The sequence below is a fragment of the Megalobrama amblycephala genome, linkage group LG6 (genome assembly GCF_018812025.1).
Source record: "Megalobrama amblycephala isolate DHTTF-2021 linkage group LG6, ASM1881202v1, whole genome shotgun sequence".
In the NCBI taxonomy this organism is placed as follows: domain Eukaryota; kingdom Metazoa; phylum Chordata; class Actinopteri; order Cypriniformes; family Xenocyprididae; genus Megalobrama; species Megalobrama amblycephala.
The window spans coordinates 36,167,609-36,191,526 of NC_063049.1; the positions used below are offsets into that span (position 1 = coordinate 36,167,609).

The 23,918-nt window shown below is 36.4% G+C and overlaps 2 protein-coding genes and 1 long non-coding RNA gene across 21 annotated transcripts in view; 2 read left to right on the plus strand and 1 right to left on the minus strand.

The window, feature by feature from the left end:
- ctdsp1 (CTD (carboxy-terminal domain, RNA polymerase II, polypeptide A) small phosphatase 1) overlaps positions 1-9,986 on the plus strand; it is a 31,179-nt gene extending 21,193 nt beyond the window's left edge. For all 3 annotated transcript variants that reach the window (XM_048194448.1, XM_048194447.1, XM_048194446.1), the window contains 4 exons: positions 2,806-2,862; positions 4,401-4,493; positions 7,558-7,743; positions 7,900-9,986. In XM_048194448.1, coding sequence (XP_048050405.1) covers positions 2,806-2,862; positions 4,401-4,493; positions 7,558-7,743; positions 7,900-8,028 — 465 coding nt within the window. In that variant the 3' untranslated portion in view covers positions 8,029-9,986. The remainder of the gene's footprint in view (positions 1-2,805; positions 2,863-4,400; positions 4,494-7,557; positions 7,744-7,899) is intronic.
- A 4,334-nt stretch (positions 9,987-14,320) lies between these two features.
- obsl1b (obscurin like cytoskeletal adaptor 1b) overlaps positions 14,321-23,918 on the minus strand; it is a 38,965-nt gene continuing 29,367 nt past the window's right edge. For all 17 annotated transcript variants that reach the window (XM_048194425.1, XM_048194423.1, XM_048194424.1 and 14 more), the window contains 7 exons: positions 22,329-22,441; positions 22,049-22,202; positions 21,642-21,803; positions 21,423-21,527; positions 20,201-20,467; positions 15,372-15,641; positions 14,321-15,087 (listed from right to left, as the gene is read on the minus strand). In XM_048194425.1, coding sequence (XP_048050382.1) covers positions 15,077-15,087; positions 15,372-15,641; positions 20,201-20,467; positions 21,423-21,527; positions 21,642-21,803; positions 22,049-22,202; positions 22,329-22,441 — 1,082 coding nt within the window. In that variant the 3' untranslated portion in view covers positions 14,321-15,076. The remainder of the gene's footprint in view (positions 15,088-15,371; positions 15,642-20,200; positions 20,468-21,422; positions 21,528-21,641; positions 21,804-22,048; positions 22,203-22,328; positions 22,442-23,918) is intronic.
- The window catches only part of LOC125270646, a 44,431-nt gene continuing 36,813 nt past the window's right edge, over positions 16,301-23,918 (plus strand). Inside the window, exon 1 of the long non-coding RNA XR_007185398.1 lies at positions 16,301-16,650. This is a non-coding gene — a long non-coding RNA (uncharacterized LOC125270646). The remainder of the gene's footprint in view (positions 16,651-23,918) is intronic.

Genomic DNA, 23,918 nt, shown 5'->3' on the forward strand with positions numbered 1-23,918 from the left:
AGGAAAACACTTTACTCACCCTCATGTCATTCCAAAATGGACTTCTGTTTGTCCAAACAATTTCAGATAATGGGAGGGTTTGTGAAACCTGTTTGTAGTCTATATAGTACATTATTACTTTTGAAATACCATTTGGTGGTATGGTTCAGAATGCATTAATGCACATTTTTTTGCGGTTTTTCATTCCTATTTTTAAGTGAACAATTTCTGACTCTACTGTAAACTGATTGTTGCCTCATATGGAAGCATAGAGGAAAAAAAACTCCAGTATTAGTTCAGTATGTTCTTGCATGTTAATGTAGAGAAGTGTTTGCAGGCCTAATGCAATGCTTTCAACCAATGTAATGTTCTTTTACAGTGTAATAATATAAATAATTTTTGCATTGTAACACATGCAGTGCCTATTACAATGTGCTTGACAAAAGAACACAACAGAAAATGTATGCACAAAAGTCATCTTTTGCAAAATGCAAGATAACAGATAGTTATTTTCCAGTCTTCCGAGTTAGCAGGGAGTGTACCAGTGTAAATACACATAAGCTTATTTGAGCCGATGGAAAGCACTGAATTGTCTAAAGAAAGTGCTGTTTTGCTACATTTGGTTAAATGATTCTGCGGCATTTAGTGTTTGTTTTTACACGCATACATGCACTTGATGGAGAAATGTGGCAGCCCCTGATTTGACTCTTTATGGAAGTTTTTTTTTCTTCTCTGTCTACATGACATCATAAAGATGCTATGTGCACAATTTGGGGAAGCCAGAAAGAAATGGAATGTTTTCCTCACAGAAGTCCCAGCTGTGACACCGTTCTAAGATAATTAACACTTTCAATGACCAGAAAGCTACTAAAGACGTATTTAAAACAATTCAAAACAAAAGATTCGTAAAGCTTCGAAGCTTCATGAAGCTGTGTTTTTGAAATCGCCCATCACTAGATATTGTTGAATAAAGTTGTTATTTTGTTTTTTTGGCACACAAAAAGTATTCTCGTCGCTTCATAACATTAAGGTTGAACCACTGTAGTCACATGAACTGTTTTAAATACGTCTTTAGTTGCTTTCTGGAAATTGAAAATGTTAATTGTCTTGCTGGCAATGCAGGCCTCACTGAGCCATCGGATTTCATCAAAAATATCTTAATTTGCGTTCCAAAAACGAACGAAGGTCTTATGGGTGTGGAACGACATGAGGGTGAGTAATTAATGACAGAATTTTAAATTTTGGGTGAACTAACCCTTTAAGATGCGTTTTGGTTGAACCGATCACAAGTAGACGACGCTAAATACAGGTGTAAACAGGGTCTAAAATGTTTTGAGCTTGTCGACTTTTGACCACTTCCAGAGGTATTCGAAAACGCATTCGACCGCATTGCTTTCGTAGTGTAGACCCTCATGTGGTAAAATGTGTTCGAACAGCCACAGAAGACTGACTTAATGCATAAACATTATGGGAAGTGAGCTAACCACACAGGATTTAAACTTTGTTGGCTGAAGACCCAGATTTTATTTGAAGACGGAAAACATACTAAGCACAATGTTCTCTCACCATTCATGATTTCTAACCTGCCTCTAAGTTTTCTTTTGTCTCCGGTCGCGTTCATACGTAAATTGCGTGAGCTTATTTTGTCCATTAGATTGAAAGAGCTGAAAAACCTAATTTATTTACCCCCATGTTGTTCCAAATCTGCATGCTTATATATATATTTTTTATTTCTGTGGAACACAAAAGAAGAAGAGTCATTTTTTTTTTACTGAAAAAAGTTGTGTTTTACTGAAAATTAATAGAATATCATTTTGGAATGACTAAATATATAATGATGATTTTCATGTGTGGGGTGAACTATTCCTTTAAAGGATTAGTCCACTTTCAAATAAAAATTTCCTGATAATTTACTCTCCCCCTTGTCATCCAAGATGTCCATGTCCTTCAGTCAAAAAGAAATGAAGGTTTTTGATGAAAACATTCCAGGATTATTCTCCTTATAGTGGACTTCAATGGTCTCCAGACGGTTGAAGGTCAAAATTACAGTTTCAGTGCAGCTTCAAAGGGCTTTAAACGATACCAGATGAGGAATAAGGGTCTTATCTAGAGAAACGATCGGTCATTTTCGGGAAAAAAAAATAAAAATGTATCTGCTTTATAAACACAAATGATCGCCTCGCAAATGCTTCCGCCAGACCGCCTTCCGTATTCTTCAAAAAGCTTACGCTGTATGTCCTACACCTTCCCTGTTCAACTTGCGGAACGAACACAGCACCAGTTCAGTTTTTTTCAGTAAGCCCTTTGAAGCTGCACTGAAACTGTAATTTTGACCTTCAACCATTTAGGCTCCATTGAAGTCCACTATAAGGAGAATAATCCTGGAATGTTTTCATCACAAACCTTAATTTCTTTTCGACTGAAGAAAGAAGGACATGGAAATCTTGGATGACATGGGGGTGAGTAAATTATCGGGAAATATTTATTTGAACGTGAACTAATCCTTTAAAGTCAGTCAGAAGTAAAACAAGTGTGATCCTACAGCATAAGACAGCATAATGTTACTTCATGCCACATCTGTGAATGTAGGTCACACTGTCCTGACATCTCTATAACACAAACGTGATTATCTCAACATTTGAGATTGAGTTTCTAGACCTATCTAAAGACCACTCTCAGAGTCTGTGGCAATATTCTGAAAGTGACTGGAGCCTGATGGATATTGTTTACACATCCTGTCAGTCATTGAGTCAGTCACCTGCAATACAAATTAATCTTACCTGCCTACAGCAATTAAATCAATTTTAATGTGTTTTTATTTCCCAGCCGGTAAACAATGCTGACTTCATCATTCCAGTGGAAATTGATGGGACAGTACATCAGGTGAGCATAACCTGTTCTTATGCAAGGTTGTCCATGGATAACTGACGATTGGAAGGTTATGTCATTAGCTGTAGGGCAGCCATCAATCAGTTGGGGAAATAAAAATATGATTGCTGCTTTTTCAATCATGAAAAGTGTTCATTACCACAATGCCAAGATTCCCCATTATTAAGATAATTTATACTGAGTGAGGAAAAAACTAATTTGTAAAATTAAATAATTTATAATATTATTGCACTGAAGACAATTTATTATAATAATATATTAAGTGTATCTTTTTTTTTTCTTAATCACCGTTAATGTTAGATATATAAACCTGAAAGAAACTCCACATCGGATTTATTAGTACAGTGCTTTTCAAGATAAACATTGTTAGAGGTCGAAAGCAGCTTTTATATTTATCTTTCCAATCCGAAAATCTTTTTTTGTTTTGTTCTTCAAATTTTCCACGGACCCTTTTGCTGCCCCCGGTGTTACAGTGTTTGATCAAATTGTTTTATTTACATGATTTACATGCTCTGGTTGAGAATTGTAGTCAGTCATAGTCCATTATACGCATGAATGCAGAGCCTTATAAATAGGTCTAAACTAAGAACTGTAAACTTCGGTCCTAATTCTGTTCAAATCTGCAATGACATCTTTGTTGATTATAATGTGAGCATTGTCATGTTTTTCTGTTGTTTGTTTCCTGCGTACATGCATAAAGAATACTACGTTTTCAAACGCAGAATAAGTATTTGTTTTAATGTAATTTCTATTCATTAAAATGAACAATTGTGATTTACAATATCAAGAAAAATAAGCATCAGTTATGCTTTTGTAAAAGTCATGCCTGTGACCGCTATTATTTGTCTGTCAACGCAAGCATTTTCTCCTCTGTTTACCTATTACCACTTAACACGGGTGTGCAACCTGACAGTATCGTTGCCATCTCGGCTGATGGGTCAGAGCAGCAGGTGGCTATTTCTGTGCCCTGACGAAATGGAGAAACCCTGACCGGCTTCTGAGAAGTCATTGGCCATCAATCTCTCCTCAGAGCGAAACTACTGCTCTCTTGAGCTATGACAGTACGATGCCTTGGCCCTTTAAAGGCCAACGGCCCCTGTTACACCAGGAGACTGAAGACGACTGACAGACAAGGCTTTGGCCTGTTTCAAGTAATCCAGGATAGGCTTGTGATGTCCGGAAAGCCTATTCGGGATGACTTGGTTCAGGAATGAGACCACCAGCTTCACAAACGAGCTTGGCTGACCTAGTTGTTAGAGTAAAACAACCCGTTTGATTGCTTCTCTTAAAACAGGGTTTATCGTTCTACTGTCACATAAAGTTCATCGTTACATGAAGCATCATATCAAGATGCAGGCTAATATAAATCTTATTTATTTAGCAATATATCTTAGCTGTAACAGTGCGCTTTGTAAGCACTTTATGAATGTGACCTGGTTTAGTGCCAGTTTTTCTCATATGCTGTGAATTTAATACTTTGAAGTAATGACACATTTTAACCGTTTTTTCCTGTGTCTGCCTTCTGAATGTAGGTGTATGTGTTGAAGAGACCTCATGTTGACGAGTTCCTCAAACGGATGGGGGAACTGTTTGAGTGTGTGTTATTCACTGCAAGCTTAGCCAAGGTAAGAAATGCAAAATGATTTTTGCACTATGCAAGGCATTCAGAATTCAGTTTATTAAGAAATATGATTTAACATCACTTACTGTATCAGTTTTATAGACGGATACAGGGTTCCCATGGTTATGAAAAACATCCAGTTATTTTAAAGGTGCCCTCGAATGAAAAATTGAATTTATCTTGGCATTGTTAAATAACAAGAGTTCAGTACATGGAAATGACATACAGTGAGTCTCAAACTCCATTGTTTCCTCCTTTTTATATAAATCTCATTTGTTTAAAAGACCTCCGAAGAACAGGCGAATCTCAACATAACACCGACTGTTATGTAACAGTCGGGGTGTACGCCCCCAATATTTGCATATGCCAGCCCACGTTTCCAACATTATAAAAGGCATTAGACAAGGGCAGCCAGTATTAACGTCTGGATCTGCACAACCAAATCATCAGACTAGGTAAGCAAGCAAGAACAATAGCGAAAAATGGCAGATGGAGCAATAATAACTGACATGATTCATGATAACATGATATTTTTAGTGATATTTGTAAACTGTCTTTCTAAATGTTTCGTTAGCATGTTGCTAATGTACTGTTAAATGTGGTTAAAGTTACCATCGGTTATTACTGTATTCACGGAGACAAGAGAGCCATCGCTATTTTCATTTTTAAACACTTGCAGTCTGTATAATGCATAAACACAACTTCATTCTTTATAAATCTCTCCAACAGAGTAGCATTAGCCGTTAGCCACGGAGCACTATCAAACTCATTCAAAATCAGAAGTAAACAATATAACAGTATACAATACTCACATAATCCGACGCATGCATGCCGCATGCATGACGAACACTTTGTAAAGATCCATTTTGAGGGTTATATTAGCTGTGTAAACTTGTTAAGGCACTGTTCAAGGCAAGCGCGAGCTCTGTGGGCGTGGACCACGGGATTTAAAGGGGCCGCAGCATAAAATCGGCGCGTTTATAATGATGCCCCAAAATAGGCAGTTAAAAAAATTAATTAAAAAAAATCGATGGGGTATTTTGATCTGAAACTTCACAGACACATTCAGGGGACACCTTAGACTTATATTACATCTTTTAAAAACATAATCTAGGGCACCTTTAAAATGTACTTTCGAACCTGTAAAAAAGCAAATATATCTTTGCGGTCTCTAGGTGAGCTTAAAATGTTTTTTTTAGGATGTGTAGGATATATCAGTCACAGGTGAAGTAAATATTGTTGATCATCTCCCTTCAAGGCCACATATTAAGGTCTGGGTAGATTAGGTGGTAAGCAAACAATCAGTAGTAGAATAAAGATCTGAATGACTTGAATGCCCAAATTGTTATGGCAAGGCAACTTGGTCAGGGTATCTCTAAAACGACAAGGCTTGTCGGCAGTGGTGAGAATTTACCAACAGTGGTCTGAGGAGTGACCAACCACAAACTGGCAACAGGTTGTTGGGCATCCGAGGCTCATTGATGCACGAGGACAACGAAGGCTATCCCATCTGGTCTAAGCCAAAAGAAGGTCTACTGTAGCACAAGTCATGCAAATTTTTAATGAGTTATGGGAGGAATGTGTCACAGTTCACAGTGCATCGCACTCTGCTGTGTATGGGGCTGCGTAGCTGCAGACCAATTAGAGTGCCTTTAATGATCCCTCTCCACTTTTGAAAGTGCCTACAATGGGCACGCGAGTGTTGGGAACTGGACCTTGGAGCAGTGGAAGTGGTTTGATGAGTCCTGTTTTCTTTTACATCACGTGGATGGCCGTGTACGTGTGCGCCACTTACCTGGAGAAGTGATTGCACCAGGATGTACTGTGGGGCGATGACAAGTCGGTGGAGGGAGTTTGATGCTCTGGGCAATGTTCTGCTGGGAAACACTGGGTCCGTCCATTCATGTGGATTCAAATTTGACTTGTGCCAGAAATGGTTTGAGGAACATGATGAAGAGTTCAGGGTTTTGCCCTCAGTCCAATTGAGCATCTGTGGGATGTGCTGGACCAACAGATTTGATCCATGGTGGCTCCACCTCGCAACTTGAAGGATCTGCTAACGTTTGGTGCAAGATACCACAGGACACCTTCAGGGGTCCTGTAGAGTCCATGCCTATATATATATATATATATATATATATATATAATATAATCACAAACACACACATGCATGCATACAGTGGATACAACATACATATCACACACACACAGTGCTGGGCAGATTACAATTACAGAAAATGTAATCCATTACTGAATAAAAATTACATGATGAAAATTTTAGTTTAATAATGTAATCTATTACATTACGCATTTTAGGTATTATAATCTGATTACTTTTGACCTTACTTTTAGAAATTGTTTATCACATAGATTTGAATAGGATTATCTTGTACTATAGTGATTATAAAAATAAAGAAAAATAAATGGTTGAAAATGTCATCAACAAAATGAAGCGCATTAAACTTTACATTATGTCAGGGGTTTCCAAACCAGGGTTTGTGAAGGAACTGCAGGGAGCAAGTTGATGAGAAGGTAATAATCAACCCATAAAAATGTAGAATTTTAAAATAATCAAAGTAAAACACAAAAAAGATGAAATATTTTATCTATGCTGTGCATTTCCACAAAACTGGAAGACTTTCAGAACATACATAAGCAATTGGCTGTTTTAGAAAGGACAGAATTAGTAAGAATCAATAAAAATTATGAATAATTTACTTCCATTTTTTGAATATTAAGTAATCATGTAATCAATAAAAATGTAACAGTAGTCTGATTGAGTATTTTAAAATGTAATATAAATTTTGGAATCTGATATGTAATCCAGATTACATATAATCAGTTTCTACCTAGATATAATAACAAAATATAATTAAAGAGGATTGTTTATATTAATGATTTCTTAATCCAGTACTCACACATGAATTTGACATGGAATTTCAGTAGTCATTGGTTCATTGGTGTGAGCCTTGCATTTTACAAAGGAGTTTTTTGTTGATACTTGGCACTTTTTTTTGTCTCCTCGGTCTAACCGTGTCCATCACATTAATCCGATTCTGTTTTTCTAGTATGCCGATCCTGTCTCGGATCTGCTGGACAAGTGGGGAGCTTTCCGAAGCCGTCTTTTCCGGGAATCTTGTGTGTTCCACCGTGGAAATTACGTCAAGGACCTAAGCCGTCTAGGCAGGGATCTCAACAAAGTCATCATTGTGGACAACTCGCCAGCCTCCTACATCTTCCACCCAGACAATGCTGTACGTTACTGCCTTTCTTTGTTCTTTTGCACATATTACTGCTTTGGGTCTGACGATAGAGTCTGCGCAGTGCTTAGCCTGCTTTGTCGCTATGGTTTTTTGCTTTGTCCCAGCTTTTATATTATTTTAACAGAAACTCTTCTCTGTCATGTTTAGGTACCTGTAGCCTCCTGGTTTGATGACATGTCTGACACAGAGCTGCTGGATCTCATCCCTTTCTTCGAAAGACTGAGTAAAGTGGATAATGTCTACACTGTGCTCAAGCAGCAGAGGACTACTAGCTAGCGAGACACTAAGGGCAGCTGTCACTATGGGGCCAGGGAGGCTGCTGGGCTCGGAGCACCACACTGCTTCCCCCTAACAGGACCAGCCACTAGCTCAGTCCTCATCACCTACCCAGAATTCCATTCACATGATGTTTGATAGAGAAAAGAAGGCGAATGACAGAACTGTGACGGACTGCTTTATCCATTACAAGCATAAAATAACAAGCTGATTGTTTTAACACTCGAATGGGTGAATCTCAGGAAAGCTGACAAGACCATATTTAACCCTGAAGTCAAATAATAGACATAAGAAATTATATTTTGCTTAAGAAAAATGATTTTGCATTTGTGAGAATATTTTGACAACTAAGCACATTCCCCCCAATTTCTGCCATGATGCAAATAAATGCAAACTTATATTTACTGTAATGTGTAAACAAATATGATAATATATTTAAATTATATTGTATTTATACGTTATGGTTATATTTGTTGTACTGCCTTTTAATGCTTATTGCTAAAAAGTACTGTATTACGGTTATGAAAATCTAATGAAAATCACTAGTGTGAATAATAAAGGAAATCACAAAAAAAAAAAAAAAAAAAAAAAAAAACGTCCAGATGCATTATGGTAATAATGAGGGAAAAACTTTTTAATTGTCATGAAAATAATTTCACAATGCAAAATAAAATCTGAATTGTCATAAAATATAATATTTTCTTAATGCAAATATTATTTTGTATTTATTTTTCATTTGAATTCAGGGGTAGACGTGGCCTAGGCTTGTTTTCGGTGAGATTCACAAAAAGACGCGTCTTTCCTTCTTTGCAACTCTTTCATTTTCATGCTTGAGGGAAGCCCTGTTAAAATTAAAAATCCTCTTCGGTGGGTGATTTGAGAAGATTTGTGTTTTAAGAAAATGACTTCCTCTTCTTGAGTTTATATCTTGAGTTAAGCTTCCCTCATTCCCTTTGTTAAATGAGTTTACCTCAAGATCTCAAGTGAGGACAAAACCATAAATGGCAATCACATGAATAATATGCTGTCTATCTTTTTTATCTAGACAAGTTTACTAGACTCTGAAACAAGCATTCATTATCCCTTTATTTTTCAAAAATTATGTTGTTTTCTTCTCCATTTTAATTTCTAAATCAGAAATGAAAGAGTCATGATGCAATCAGCAGCACTTGAAATTCAAGTTTCACAAATCAACAGATGTAAGAAAGGGAAATCGGCCCAGCACCTACTGTGTCACGCGGTCCGTTTCACTCTGAAGGTTAAGCTAATGCACCTTTTGAATCATAAAGTATGCTTTATTGTGTCTAATGCGAGGTCCTTCAATGTGGCCTTAAAATTACTGTAGCAAATTTTTGTCAGACAATATCAAAATGGTCTTATTTACAAAAAATCAGTTTGTCTGAGACTGTATAGTTTTAAATTCATAACAGTATGCCATTTGTGTGTTTTATATTAATCAAAGCAAGTAAAGAATACTGGAATCAAACCTTGATTTGTCAGTGGAAACAGATGTTTGAATTGTAATGCCTTAACGCTCCATTAGATCACTAAAGCTGTTAGGTGGTTTATTGAGAAAGTGATGTGGGCATTGGCGTAAGCATGCTGTAACGTGGACTGGAGAGCCCCTGTTAACGTGCAGTTGACGTGCCTTCTTGTTAGTTGTGCCATTTAATATGGATGGTTTTCCTCATGGGAATCGCATACTTGCTCAGCACTATTTGAGTTGATTGTTCTGCAAGTGCCAATGTTGATGTTCATGTGTACGAGAGAGAGTGGAAAGATGATGTTCTGGTTTTTAATACTGGTGTTTTGTCCATTTTTCAGTGTTTGACTTTTAAATAGTTTCGGGAATGGCGAAACACTTGCCATCTTTCTATATTTGTGATATTAATGAAAATAGTGCTGTGCCATGGAGAAAAAAAAAAAAGATTTTGTTATTCATAAAAGTTTAAAGAGCAGCTTGAGTGTTGAATATTTGACTCTTAAAAAGCACAATTTATTTCCCCTCCCCTTTGTACTTGAATCTCACCCTGTGTTTTATTCCGGTATTGTTTCCAGTAGTATTTGATGTACAGTAACGTGGTTTGTGTATTAAGATATTTGGGTTGTGTTCTACAGATGAGTTAAACAATTGAACATAAATCATTATGTAACAAAAAAAAAGAAAAAAGAATAAGGTATTTTTACCTTTTTAAACAAATTGACATGAAAAGAAAAAAATACACAATGTCAGTATTTCAACGTTTTCCAGTAACACTTTACAATAAGGTTCCACTTGTTAACATGAACTAGCTCTGAAAAAGACACATTTATTAATTGTGGTTTGTTTAATTTCAACATTTAGTAATATTTTATTAAAATCAATGTACTTTTGCTGACAAATAAATGTGAATTTCTCTGTCCAGGTAACATGGAGAAAGAGTAAACATTGTTCATTTACTTATACCTTATTGTAAAGTGTTACTAGTTTTCCTTGAGATCCACTTTTCCGTTTCAAAAGTCATGAAAACAAAAACACAAGAAACTTCAATGAAGATCAGCCTATATTAACTGGGTACATGGTGTCTTTCAACATTCAAAACTGATGATGTAGTATAAGACATGATACTGAATCGCATGTCTGACTTATTACATTCTCCGAAGTCTGACTATTCATCAGTCTCAGTTGGACTTCTCACACTTGTCTGATTATGCAACCGGACCAACCCTGGCCCATGTTTTTCAGAGGTTATATAACAGTCTTGGTAGTGCTTGTTTTGAATGATACGCCTTCTTTTTAATATTCTCACAGATGTATGAGAGAGGCCACAAATGCACTTCTCCTAATGTGTAATTGTTGAATCAGAAACATGTAATGCTAGTTTTGGTCTGAACAAAAATTTGATGATGGTTAGATTTAAAGGATTAATGTAGGCCTGGCTTTATAAATTGTTTCACAATTAATTACCTTCCATGAGTTAGCAGTCAGTTTTCTCATAGCCTGTCTTTTTATAGGTGTTAAGATAAAATGAAGGCTAAATTTTAAAACATTGCCATAAAAAAACTGTTAGGTTGCTTAGATCTGTTCTTACATTTATTTGAAGGTTAATGGCTCCACCTAGCGTTGCATATAGAAATAATCTTTTACATCAATACCATGGGTGCTTCTCAAACCGAAGGCTGCGTCCTTCTTAGTCCAGACCTTCGGAGGCTTCTAGACTACGAGACAGTCTACCAAGTGTGTTATACTAACTGTGTTATAATACTGTGTAATAAGTGTTATATTAACTGGCTTTCTATTAATGCAATAGAGTGAATGACAGCCATCTGAGGTCTCCCAGTGACTATTGTCAGTTTAGTGTTAAATGATTAATTTACAGCAGAACAAAACATCTATAATTTCAAGTCCGAAAACATTATTTTTGTCTAACATTTCAGGATGCAGCCTTCCGTTTGAGAAGAAGCACATGATGAAATGCCCTATGCAAACAATCTAAATATTAATACAACACAATCAAAAGTAATTGTAAGTCAGTGTGAAGGTGGGATATATCATTAAAAATGACTAAGAGGCATCAAATCTAAGTGAATATTTTTTGGGGAAAAATAATACAGTGCTTCACTAACTGGGTAGTACTTTGCCCTCTAACGGTTAATAAACAAAACTTCATGCATTTTGCGGAAGAACATCGTTTTGGATGTGACCCTTCACAATAGATTATGCATTACAATGAATTATGTTAGAAATACGATTTATCAGTTCAATAAAATACCTTAGGCTACTCACCTGTTGAGTAATAAAAACGGCAACTCTGCGTCGCTTTTAAAACATTTGAAATCCCTCAGTTCTGCCATCTCCGAAAAGCCAAGCCAATGCCGATTCTCGTTTTATTAGGTGCACTGGTGCAAAGATGTTTAATGTGTTTCTAAAAGGGACTTTTTATGTTATTGTAATAGCAAATGACTTTTCTTGTTAGCCTTTTTCTAAAACTGCATAAAGTTATGTAATATAATATACATCAAAAGGGATAATTAGTCGGGCACTGATTGCTACCCAAAAACAAGCCTACTGCCTTTTATGCTGCCTTCACGTGCTATCGGAAATTTGATAATTCCCACTTCTGAAGTCGTCGAGTTCATCGCATTCAAGTTTCGAAATGGGAGGGCGTTCATGTGCAATTTTTTACCTAGGAAACTAGTATTTATGATAATGGGCTATATGCACAGAGCATTATAGAACTTCCGCATTAATATAAGCCAGCTTGAAAACTACCGGTGAGATGTCATTTGCTGGTGTGTTGAGCATCAGTAGAGTAATACTTAGTTTATAATCAGAATATAGTCATTTAAATAGTCAGGCATAGCATTAATTTAGGTATTCAAACGTAAGACAGTATAAAAAATAAATAAATAAAGACGTACCTCAGTGTTCCTCCTTGGCTAAATTAAATTCGCCCATCAGTTTTCACACTTTCATGTGAAAAAAACCTTCAAAAATTAAATATTTATTGTGCACTTTAGTTCGATTAATTGAATAAAATGTGTGTTTTTACAAGTGTGCTGAAATCATTGATCTTGCGCTGCAATGACTGATAGCTGCCGTGATTATAAAGGGAAAGCGCGGTGCTCGCTTCTGTGTCATTCACACGAAAAGTTATTGTTTTTCATGAGATTCTGTGAGTACTTCATACTTCACCTTGACAAAATGTATTTTTAGACCTAGTTATTTTATAATGTTTAATATTTAGTCAAAACGAAGTGAAAAGCGATTAGAGGAAATGGCTGATATATGCGCATAAAATGCTACTTTGTCGCCACTGGTTGTTAAAGTGGTAGGCTAATTAATGTCTTTTTTTTTTTTTTAAATAAGTGTTTTATATCAAATGTTGAATTTCCTACATTTTTAAACGTTCGGTTTATGGGGACAGTCTCAGAAGGATGAACAAATAATGTTTGTTGTCATCATATTAAAAATAACATTTGAAGTGCTGGGGAAAAATGCCTGTGCATGTCTAATTACAGACACAGTGTTTTTAAACGGCCCCAATAGCTTCGTCTTTGCAATCAATAAAACTGGTTTATTGACAAATTAGGTAAATGTGATAACTGCATTAAAATATGAATACAACATTAAAAAGTCAACCATTGATGGTTTTGTGTCAATGTACAGCGACTACAGAATAAATAGCTAACTCACCGGAAATGCCCAAGCTGGTTTAACGACAACCAGGAAGTAACCGAGCACGTGAAGGCAGCATTAGATTATGGGAGGCACTTCCGGTTTGTGGAAATTCCACTAAAACGACTGAAACAAATCATTTCAAATCATAATGTTGCCCTTCGAATAATCCTAATATCCATCAGTTTGACTAAATGATCTGAAAAAAACAACAACCTTTCACGTTCTATTTTCAGACGTCAGGAGATTAACGTAGTTGAGCTTAGTATTTTAATGTGATGTAACAAGAATATGGCAAGAATTTTCAGTCCCTGCATTGTTTACCTCCTGATTATTCTTTCTTTTCGTTTTCTGCTCTCCCGATTACCATATAGCCTATCTATCCCATGAATAATTTACTGTAATGCACGAAGAATCTCAAAGAATTTTTTATTCTCAAAGAATAAACTTTCTCAAAGAAAGAGTTTTTATTCTCAAATTACATCTCCCACCCACTGTTGTCTGTCGAAATGATGGAAAATACTTTGAAATATCATCACTCAAAAATGTCCCAGTTAATAAACATTTTTGATTGCAGCGGAAATAATTGAGCCTTTCTGGTTATTCATGGCCTGTTGTATAAATGTTACTGCTTTTGAAGTTTTAAAATTTACTTTTAAAGTTCGATGGTTGAAAAGTGAGTAGAATAGGCTAATATGTCATCTCATTGTAGCCTACCCAGTTTTTGAAAATTCGTATAAATGTGTTCATAGATTGATTGTTTACAGTTGAACAGAAGATACTCCCATAATTCACGCAAAGCGTCATGGGGCGTTGGAAAATCAACCTTTTCATTATCTCATGCCATTACAAACCTATTTACTTTATTTAATCACCTCGCTTTTATAATTTTATAATTTTATCACTTTTCTTTCTTTCTTTCTTTCTTTCTTTCTTTCTTTCTTTCTTTCTTTCTTTCTTTCTTTCTTTCTTTCTCTAAAACACTAGAGAATGCACTGGTAGAAGAAATGTTTAAGTTGATATAGCCTACCTTTTATTATAAGCTTTGTTTTCCACAGAAAGAAAGAGATAAATATTTTCAGGGTTGTATTGACTGTTCACAAAAATACAGTGATAGAACACTCCTCAAGAAAATTTGTTTTCAAATTTTATTGAAAGATATTGATAGCTAAACCAGGGAAAACTGCAGCACTTTTGCACTTATTTGGATACTTCAGCAAAAGGCAAGAACTGTTATAGGCTACCTTTTTAATACAACAGAAGCAAAAAAACTAAAACTCTCAAAAGCATTTCCATTTATTTGTAAATGTTTCCCTAATTTGTAAAATGGCTGCATTCATGAACTCAGAGTATTTGTTACATATGCTAAAGTTACTTTCCGTCCCAAACCCTCTTTTGATCATCTTTGGCCCTGCACATTATAATTACACGCCTTAACCTCACTTTAATCTGCATCCCACAAAACAAGAATAATAAAAAACAAAACAAAGGATATCTATACAAGGATATACAGTAGTACACAATTTTCAAAATTAAATACCAAATTACTGTGCAAGAAATTTAAGTCATAACAACGTGGGTGAATTACATGGGTGTCTGGCCTGGTGCTGTTCATTTTATTTTAATAAAGCACATTGTGTTTGATCATAAATTTAGACAAGAATTGTCAAGAATTTAAGAAATTATTATGTAGCCTAATGGATGGTCAACCATGTAGAATGGGATTTAATGTGCAAAAAAGGCACTAAAGATTTAAAATAAATGAATTATAAGCCTCGCACTTTCAAACACATTGAAAGAAAATAGATTTAATGGTTTCATCATTTCATTTGGTATTTAAATAGTGGCATAGTTGAGTATTATGCACTGTAAGTGCATATGTGTTGATTCTCAGTGGTTACCTGCAAAAAAGGAAAAAGAAATCAACAAGTCAGCAGTCAGTTGATAAACCATATACCCTCAGCTGGATACCACTACAAATCACATGGCCCATGCTGAGTATCAAGTTCTTATTAAAACAAGTCCAGACTCCATTTCTATGAATAGGCATCAGAAACGTCTCCTATTCAGAGTAAAGGTAATGATCTACAGTATATATGTACAGTATATAAACAAATATACATATAAACTTCGACTCTGCAATATATAAACATGCACATTGTCAATAACAAAATGTATGACTTACTTATGACACGCAGATGTGCAGTGCTTTTAACTCTTCCTGTGATAAAGCACACAATGCCGCTCATGTCTGCGGATGTTTGTTTAAGAGTGAGCCTATGAACAGTTCCCATTTTCTCCAGCACAACTTTAGGACCAGGATGCAGTGTCTCCCCTTTCAGGGTCCAGGAAGGTGCCTTGACCACAGGCAGAGAGACTTCACATTCAAAGCATGCATCTGCAGGAGCAGTTACATCCACATCTTGCAGCTCTCGCACCATCAGGATTGACTGGGCTGTTTAAACAGAGAGGAAATGCCAATCCACATTGGCACGTGTTATATTATCCCAGTTATGTACATGCAATATGTTTTTATTTCCTGAAGTACAATGTAGACCACACATAGTCCTTTTCTCATTATAATCATATAGACAAAAGCTCCTCTACGATGAACATGTTTTTAATTTCTGAAATTGCCATAATCTTTTATTAGCTTATTTCTTTAAACAAACAATCAATGAAGCAGTTTTCTTTTTAATAGGGATACTATTAATATCTGAAAAGCTTTTATCTGCAAAATTAAAGTCAGTATGATATAGATAATTATTTTATTGTCGTGACACAAGAAAACTTTAAAACACCAAAAACCCTTTATGGCTGTCGATCATTTTATTTTGGCCATATTATGAAAAGCACATAGTATATGCACTTCAAGATGAAAGGAACGTATATTGGTTTTATTTGACATTTTTATCAGGTTTAAAAAAAAACACAACATAAATATGAATGACATGTATAATGCATTTTGAACTCGATTTTAAAAAAGACTTTGGCTTTTGCCATCTTGGACATCTATCATTGGACTTAAATAAAAGATGCTATATTTAATTTAGTTTTATTTAAGTTGTCTATTTCAAAATGAAAGGTCTCTAATGTTTTGTGGTATTACAGCCAGTGTTTTGTGCACACTCTCCTGTGCAGAAAGGAGACATCGCCATCTGCCGGTTGTCGTAGGAACTGCAGTGGAAGTTTGGCGCTGTGAGTAACGGTAAGTTTTGACACTCAGAGCGGTCCAGAGATTTGTTCGTCAAAGGTAGTTCGAAATGCAAATTGCTTAATAATTTTGCTACAAACATGTTTGGAAGCCTTTGTCATGTATTTGGCGTCGAATAATACCGAATATTAAGACAGTTGTGAGGTAATTTCCTACGAGAATAGGCGTTTTATGAGACAATTTCTTGACTGATTCATCTTGGGTGCCAAGAAACTAATTTGACCTTCATTGAGAACATCCCACCTAACAGGTAAGTGACTGACTGACTGACTGATTGAAGTTGTCACAACGTTAGTAAACCCTTCTTTATTTATTTCTAATAAATATTAGATATTAGCAAGCAGAATATCAAAGTATTGTTGATATAGGGCTAAGTAGGGATGCACAGAATTTAAAATGGTCAAATATTAAGACAAATATGATAAGATGATAGCTATTTTGGGCAATAACCGATGCGGCTGATACGTTTAAGAAAAAATAAACAAACTGCAAAAATAGTTTATATGCTATAAGTCAGGGGTGTCCAGTCCTGCTACTGGAGGGCCAATGTCAACTGTAGTGAACTGCAAGCCCAATTAAACACACCTGAGCCATGTAATCAAGGTCTTACTAAGCATACTAGAAACTTCCAGGCAGGTGTGTTGAGGCAAGTTGGTGCTAAACTCTGCAGGACAGTGGCCCTCCAGGACCGAGTTTGGAGGTGAATGTGATTTCACCAAGTACAACATGGCTGCATTTAACTCCACTTTTAGACATAGGGTGCTTCTCATTTCTTAGGCCCTGTCCCAAATGGCACACTCCGGACTTGTGGACTTCCTCAGAGTCCACACTTTGGTGACGTCATGTATGCCCTTGGCGCGAGTCCACGAGGGCGCATTGAGAGGTATTTTTGGGACAGTCTCGATCGTCACGCCGGAAATAACGGTCTGGTTGTTTTTTGACAGGAGCTGCAGGTTCTGGGAATATGCTGCCTATAGGTCGCACTGCTGAGCACACTTCAGAGCGTTAAAATGCTGAATGGGACGCCCTACGGACTCGTAGACTCGGCGAGGACGCGCAATTTAAGTCCACGAGACCGAAAGTCCACATGAAGTGCGCCATTTGGGACAGGGCCTTATTTGTGCATCCTAGTTTCAATTCCTCATGTCCCAACTCCACCCACTTAGGATGCGAGGGAAGGATACACCTGTGTATCCTCGCGATGCAATTAGAGAACTGAGATGTCTTTCAAGATGGCTGAATTCGATCGGTTTCTGGGCCATGGGCTGGAGGACGGAGCAGTGAGGAAATGAGGAAGCATCAATTTGAGTATTGAGAAGCACCCACTCACTCACTAAATTCCCGCCACCATTTTGAAGTGCGTTCAATTCATCAAATGACAGACTCTTGACCTCTCAATTTTGACTGAGAGAGCGAGTCTACTGAATATGTACACTTCAGGTGGATCCATAGACCACAATGCAACATGATTGTGACGTCACAGCAGATCACGCTTAATTTACTCCTACCCCACACAACTGTAATGCATGATATTGGAGTTATTTCGATATTTAACCTCATAATACTTGTAGCTACCTTAAGCTGACTGTTATATTTTATTGTATTTTTATCATTTTCGTTTGTGTATTTTTTTATGTTTTCCAAACAGCCCAAGCATACACACAGGCCCTATAGAATGGTATTCTACATTAAAGGGTTAGTTCACCCAAAAATGAAAATTATGTCATTAATGACTCACCCTCATGTCGTTCCAAACCCATAAGACCTCCGTTCATCTTTGGAACACAGTTGAAGATATTTTAGATTTAGTCCGAGAGCTTTCTGTCCCTCCATTGAAAGTGTTTGTACGGTAGACTGTCCATGTCCATAAAGGTAATAAAAACATCATCAAAGTAGTCCATGTGACATCAGTGGGTTAGTTAGAATTTGTTGAAGCATCGAAAATACATTTTGGTCCAAAAATAACAAAAACTACGACTTTATTCAGCATTTTCTTCTCTTCCGGAATCCTTTCCATTGAATTGATTCCATTGAACTGATTCCATTGAATCCTTTCATCTGTCGGCGTTGGTAATGCACTTTTACGTCGCCGTGGTTGTTTTTGGCGATTAGGACATCCGCGACATGCACACTTACGCACCATTTAAAAAAAATATAGCAATACCAAAATACAAACAATGTAGAATAGCTTCAATACAGCGTGCGTCTCCCTCAGACTGTAAACGAAGCTCTGGCGCACTAGATAACACGTCAGCAGCATCACTGCGGAGTCGTGAACCACACTCCGGAGCAGAAGAGGGCGGTAATGCACCAATTAGCTGGATGCCAACCGCCGTAAAACAGGAAAGGAGAAGAAGAAGAAGCGGGGTCGTGAACACGAATTGACAACAGACCCGGAAGAGAATACAATGCTGAACAAAGTCATAGTTTTTGTTATTTTTGGACCAAAATGTATTTTCGATGCTTCAAAGTGTTGCGGATGTCCTAATCGCCAAAAACAACCACGGCGACGTAAAAGTGCATTACCAACGCCGACAGATGAAAGGATTCAATGGAATCAGTTCAATGGAATCAATTCAATGGAAAGGATTCCGGAAGAGAATACAATGCTGAATAAAGACGTAGTTTTTGTTATTTTTGGACCAAAATGTATTTAGGATGCTTCAACAAATTCTAACTAACCCACATGGACTACTTTGATGATGTTTTTATTACCTTTCTGGACATAGACAGTATACCGTACAAACATTTTCAATGGAGGGACAGAAAGCTCTCGGACTAAATCTAAAATATCATAAACTGTGTTCCGAAGATGAACGGAGGTCTTACGGGTTTGGAACAACATGAGGGTGAGTCATTAATGACATAATTTTCATTTTTGGGTGAACTAACCCTTTAAAAAAAAAAATAATAATAAAAATAAAAAATCAGCTCCATTGTGGATTCCAAGTGATCAAGGGCTTAGGGCATTACTTTTAAACACATTGCAAGGGTTCTGCCAGTAGTGGGCACTCATGCAACTTAAGCAATGATGTACATCCGAGTGAACGAGATGAGACGGAGAAAAGTTAGCACTTAAGTGCATGAAAAATTGCACTTAAACACAGCCCATCAACATCTTTGTTGATCCTGCAACAGCATTCCAATGAGCCAATCAGATTTGAGGGACAAGTTTACAGTTTAGGTCAAGTTTAGGCTTACAACAAGGGTTAGGTGCTTCTACATCAGTGCTATTTACCTATCATTTCCCTCTGACATTAGGGATAAGTTTTTATGGGTAGGGTTAGGACTAAAGTTTTGGACTTGGTATGTTCCAGGATTGACAAAATATGTTGATCCAGGAACATGTATTACCTGGCAAAATTACTGTGACCGAGTTTGGATACCCCTGCTATAAGTGAATTTTGGTATCAACATTATGGTGTACCCTACACTATGTAATATGGATAAATATTAATTTTGACATATTTTCCATTACCATAATAGTGATGTTATATTATGCATCCCTAATTTAAATTTATTCTAACTTTTAAATAATGTTCCACTTGCATTAAGGAAATTGGACGTTCCCACAATCAAGATGTAATGTTTAAAAAAATGTACTGCAAACATACATGCATTTCATTCTATATTCTGTATGAGAAAGTCTTGTTATTATCAAATCAAAATGAACAACTGTATGATTGACGGCTTAAAGAAGTAAATCAGTTGAAAATCAAAGTGCTGTCAATCATTCCAGTTCACATTCAACTGTTGTCATGCTTCTCTTAATTGGTTTGAAAGGACTGAATTTGTCTCACCTTCAACAGTTAGTTTTGCTGAGGATGTGTAGTTTCCAACTTGAACACTATAGGTGCCCTCATCCTCTAGCAACACCTGTTGAATCACAAGTTTTCGATAGCACCCTTCACTGCAGATCTCAAAACGCTCTGAGGGCAGGATGACATTAGGTCCCTTATACCAGCGAATGCTGCAACGAGGATTGGTCACAGTGCAGTCCAGTATGACACGGGTTTTTTCTAGAGCTGTTTTATCCTGAAGTGGTTTCGCAATGTTTGCTGGTAGTGCTGTGGAGATAAAAAGACGTAGTTTTAAGCATTTTGAGTGTGATATTGCTGTTATAACAAATAACATTTGTGATGTAATATTTCCAGTTATTTTATTTTTGCAGCTCTGCCAACAATTTTATTAAACATTTGGCTACAGTTTTAGAACCATAGACTTGGAATTGTGTGTGGTGAACATGGACAATCAGTGTGGTAAAAACAGTGAAATGCCAGATTTATACCAGTCATCATTCACATTTGGAATGCAATATGTCCAATAAAGGTCTACTGATTTGCGATTAATCGGCACCAATAGTTGATCGGTGGATGCCACTATGCGACTGCAAAGAGCACTTTCACTTTTGCGATCAAAGGTGCACGCCACTGGTTATCCCCCGTGCACGCCACTGGTTATCGGTATCGGTAAAATCCAATATTGGTCGACCTCTAATTTCCAATCAAATTAGTGAGCCATAATTAAATATTTTATGATACAAAGAATACACATTTTCAAGACATTAGCATTTAACAGTAGTGTAATGCTATGTGCAAGACTGAAGCTTCTGCATGCATTTAAAGACCCATTTCTTGCTTTATGTTGTGTTGTGTGCATTTTATACAATTAATCACTGACTTTGTGTGTCAGTTGTAAGATCATTCTTATCCCTAACTATAGGTATGATCTTGAACTTTCAACAACGTATGCATATAGTAACGTGAAAGTTAATAATTTGCACAGAATGAGAAAAAGAACCAAAAATATAGATGAAAGAGTGCTTGGAAAACAGGTTTCAGTTTTTGTGTTTGGCTGTTGGTCATCATTGCTGCTCTCTTACTTGTCGGGACAGTGTAAATACCTGATGTCTGGTTGGCCACATTTCAAAATTGTTTGAAATGTCATAGCATCTGTGACTACTCATCAAAGAGGGTGACAAGCTTTGGTTTTGTAGTGTGTGCTTGACTTAAACATACAGACCTTCCACCTCAAGGTAAGCTGTAGTCTCAACATTCTTGGATACAAACTTGATCTCTCCAGAGTCATCTCCTTTAACGTTGCATATGAGGAGGAAGTGCTTAGTCCCTAAGAAAACATGGTTCAGAAAAGTCATGATCAGATATTGATATAAATATTTACTGAGTTTGAGTAGTCAGTGTTTGGAAAAGGGCAAAGTTTAGCAACGGGTGCTAGAATAACCTTCCTGGCGGATCTTGATGGTGCTGGTTGGTTTTATCTTCTCTCCATTCTTAAACCATTCACCGGGCTCATCATCTAGTGACACTTCACACATGAACACTGCATTTTGATCTTCTTGAATATCCAGATCCTCTAAGCTTTGTAGTATCTCAAGTTCCCTCTCTGTTAAAATGTTAATAAACATAGAAAGGTGTTGCGTAATTCCATAATATATTACTAATTCAGTTAAAACAGCAAGTGAGAATGCTTTCCATTTTGTCAAATTTGTACCTGTACCAGTAGATGGTAGTGTTGTACATAGAATGCATTATTTCAGCAGGAGGATTAATATTTAGAGTACTATCATCAGGAAAGTATACAATCTACAGATAAATGTGATGATAAATTAACAGACTCTCTGTTATTACCATAGATTTCCACTGAACAGGATGTTTTAGCTTCCCCAGCATCACACGCATATAAACCAGAGTCTCCCAGCTCACACTTCAGTATATGTAGAAAGCACTTTCTTCCCATAGAGTAAATGCGATGATTTTTTCCTGGTTTAAGCTGAACTTCATTCTGAAATTGAAAGACACCCGCTTTATTTTGTAGAAACAAATTGCCACTTCAAATAATAAACATTAAAATATTAGTGATTTTTAATCTACTGCAGCAAGAGGGTGTGGGATTGTCATGTAATTTTACCTTTGTCCACTTTATGTCTATGTTGTGGCGTGACAGCTCACATTCAAGGGTTATACCAGATCCCTCTGATTGTCTGATGTCCTCAAGCTTTTTCAAGATTGTTACTGGGATTTCTGAGGAAGCAAAGGAGTCTTGTCAGCTTATGTGAAAACATTACTTTTGACTTAAAAACATTTCTGTCATGACAACTTAGGGCTGGGCGATACAGCTAAAAAATGTATCACTATGTAATGTTTCATATTGTTCGGTATCGATAATTTTTGAAAAATATTTAATAAACCTTTTTTCAATAAAAGAACAGTAGAAAAAAGGTTTGAATTCAACCAATGCATTTTTAATTGAGGCAAACAACAAATAATTTTAAATAAAAAATAAAATGTAAAGCGCTAAAGAAACTTAGAGCTGCACAATTCTGGATAAATTGAGAAACTTTTTAGATTTGTCAAACTAAGGTCACTATTCTGAATGACAACTAAACGAAATAACATGTAATTTACTAGAGGTTCTGACAAAATATTAATTGCTGCAGTCAATTTTAAAATTTTCAATTTATTTGAGTTAATTTATTTTTCAAAAATCTGTTTGGATGTATGATTCAATGACTCACTCATAAATACTCTTGTTTCATTACTGGATGAATCAGTGTATTTGAAAGAATCTGTTCAATGAAGATTCAATGTCAGATAAATTTTTTTAACACTTACTTGTCGCCACCTGGTGGTGAAACAATGTAATCGATAAATGTGTCGTTTTCAGCGCCAAGTTTCTTTCAGAAGCTGATTTGCTCAATTTTAATTGATAACATAGACATTAGTGTTTATTTCTAAACTATAGTATTTCCGTGATAATTTGAATATTTGTAACATATATTTGTGGTTGAAAAAAATGAAGTAGATCAACTGTAAGACAGAAGGTAAACAATGAAAATTCCACAATGACGAGCTGACATGTCCTGTTTTTATTCACAATCTCCTTGTCACCGGCAGGTACAGCACTCATTTTCATGTGTTTGTGTGTTCTGATCTCACGTGGCGATTGCGCAACTGAACTCCACAGCAGCTTATTTGCACGTCACTCATAGCGCATCTGTTTGTGACCACGAGCTTGAGAGTTGTTCATGCAACCGAACTTCGTCTATTTACATTCTAACGCATTTAAGTGAAACTATATTGAGAGTTATATCGAACATTTTTTCTATCATTATCGATTAAGACGTACCATCGATAAATATCGATACAGTTTTATTGCCCAGGCCTATGACAACTTTCGGAGTGTTTTCTGCTGTGAGCAAGTAAGACATGTTGCTGCTGTACAATATAGCATACATGAATTACCCGTAGCAGATCTATACAGGTGGAGCTGGGGAAGGTGGAGGGTTTCTGAAAGCATGCTACACTGCTAAGGCAAATGCTACTCATTTGAAGATTGAGCACATGAGCTCATTGGCTACTAATACAGCAGGAACCAATCATCTGTGTCCTATTGATGATGTTATTACGAGCAGGTTGAGTTAAGGACCTATTAGCCTGCGCATCTAGAGTTTCATGACAGAACTTTGTATATGTTAGATATAAACATTTATTTAGATAA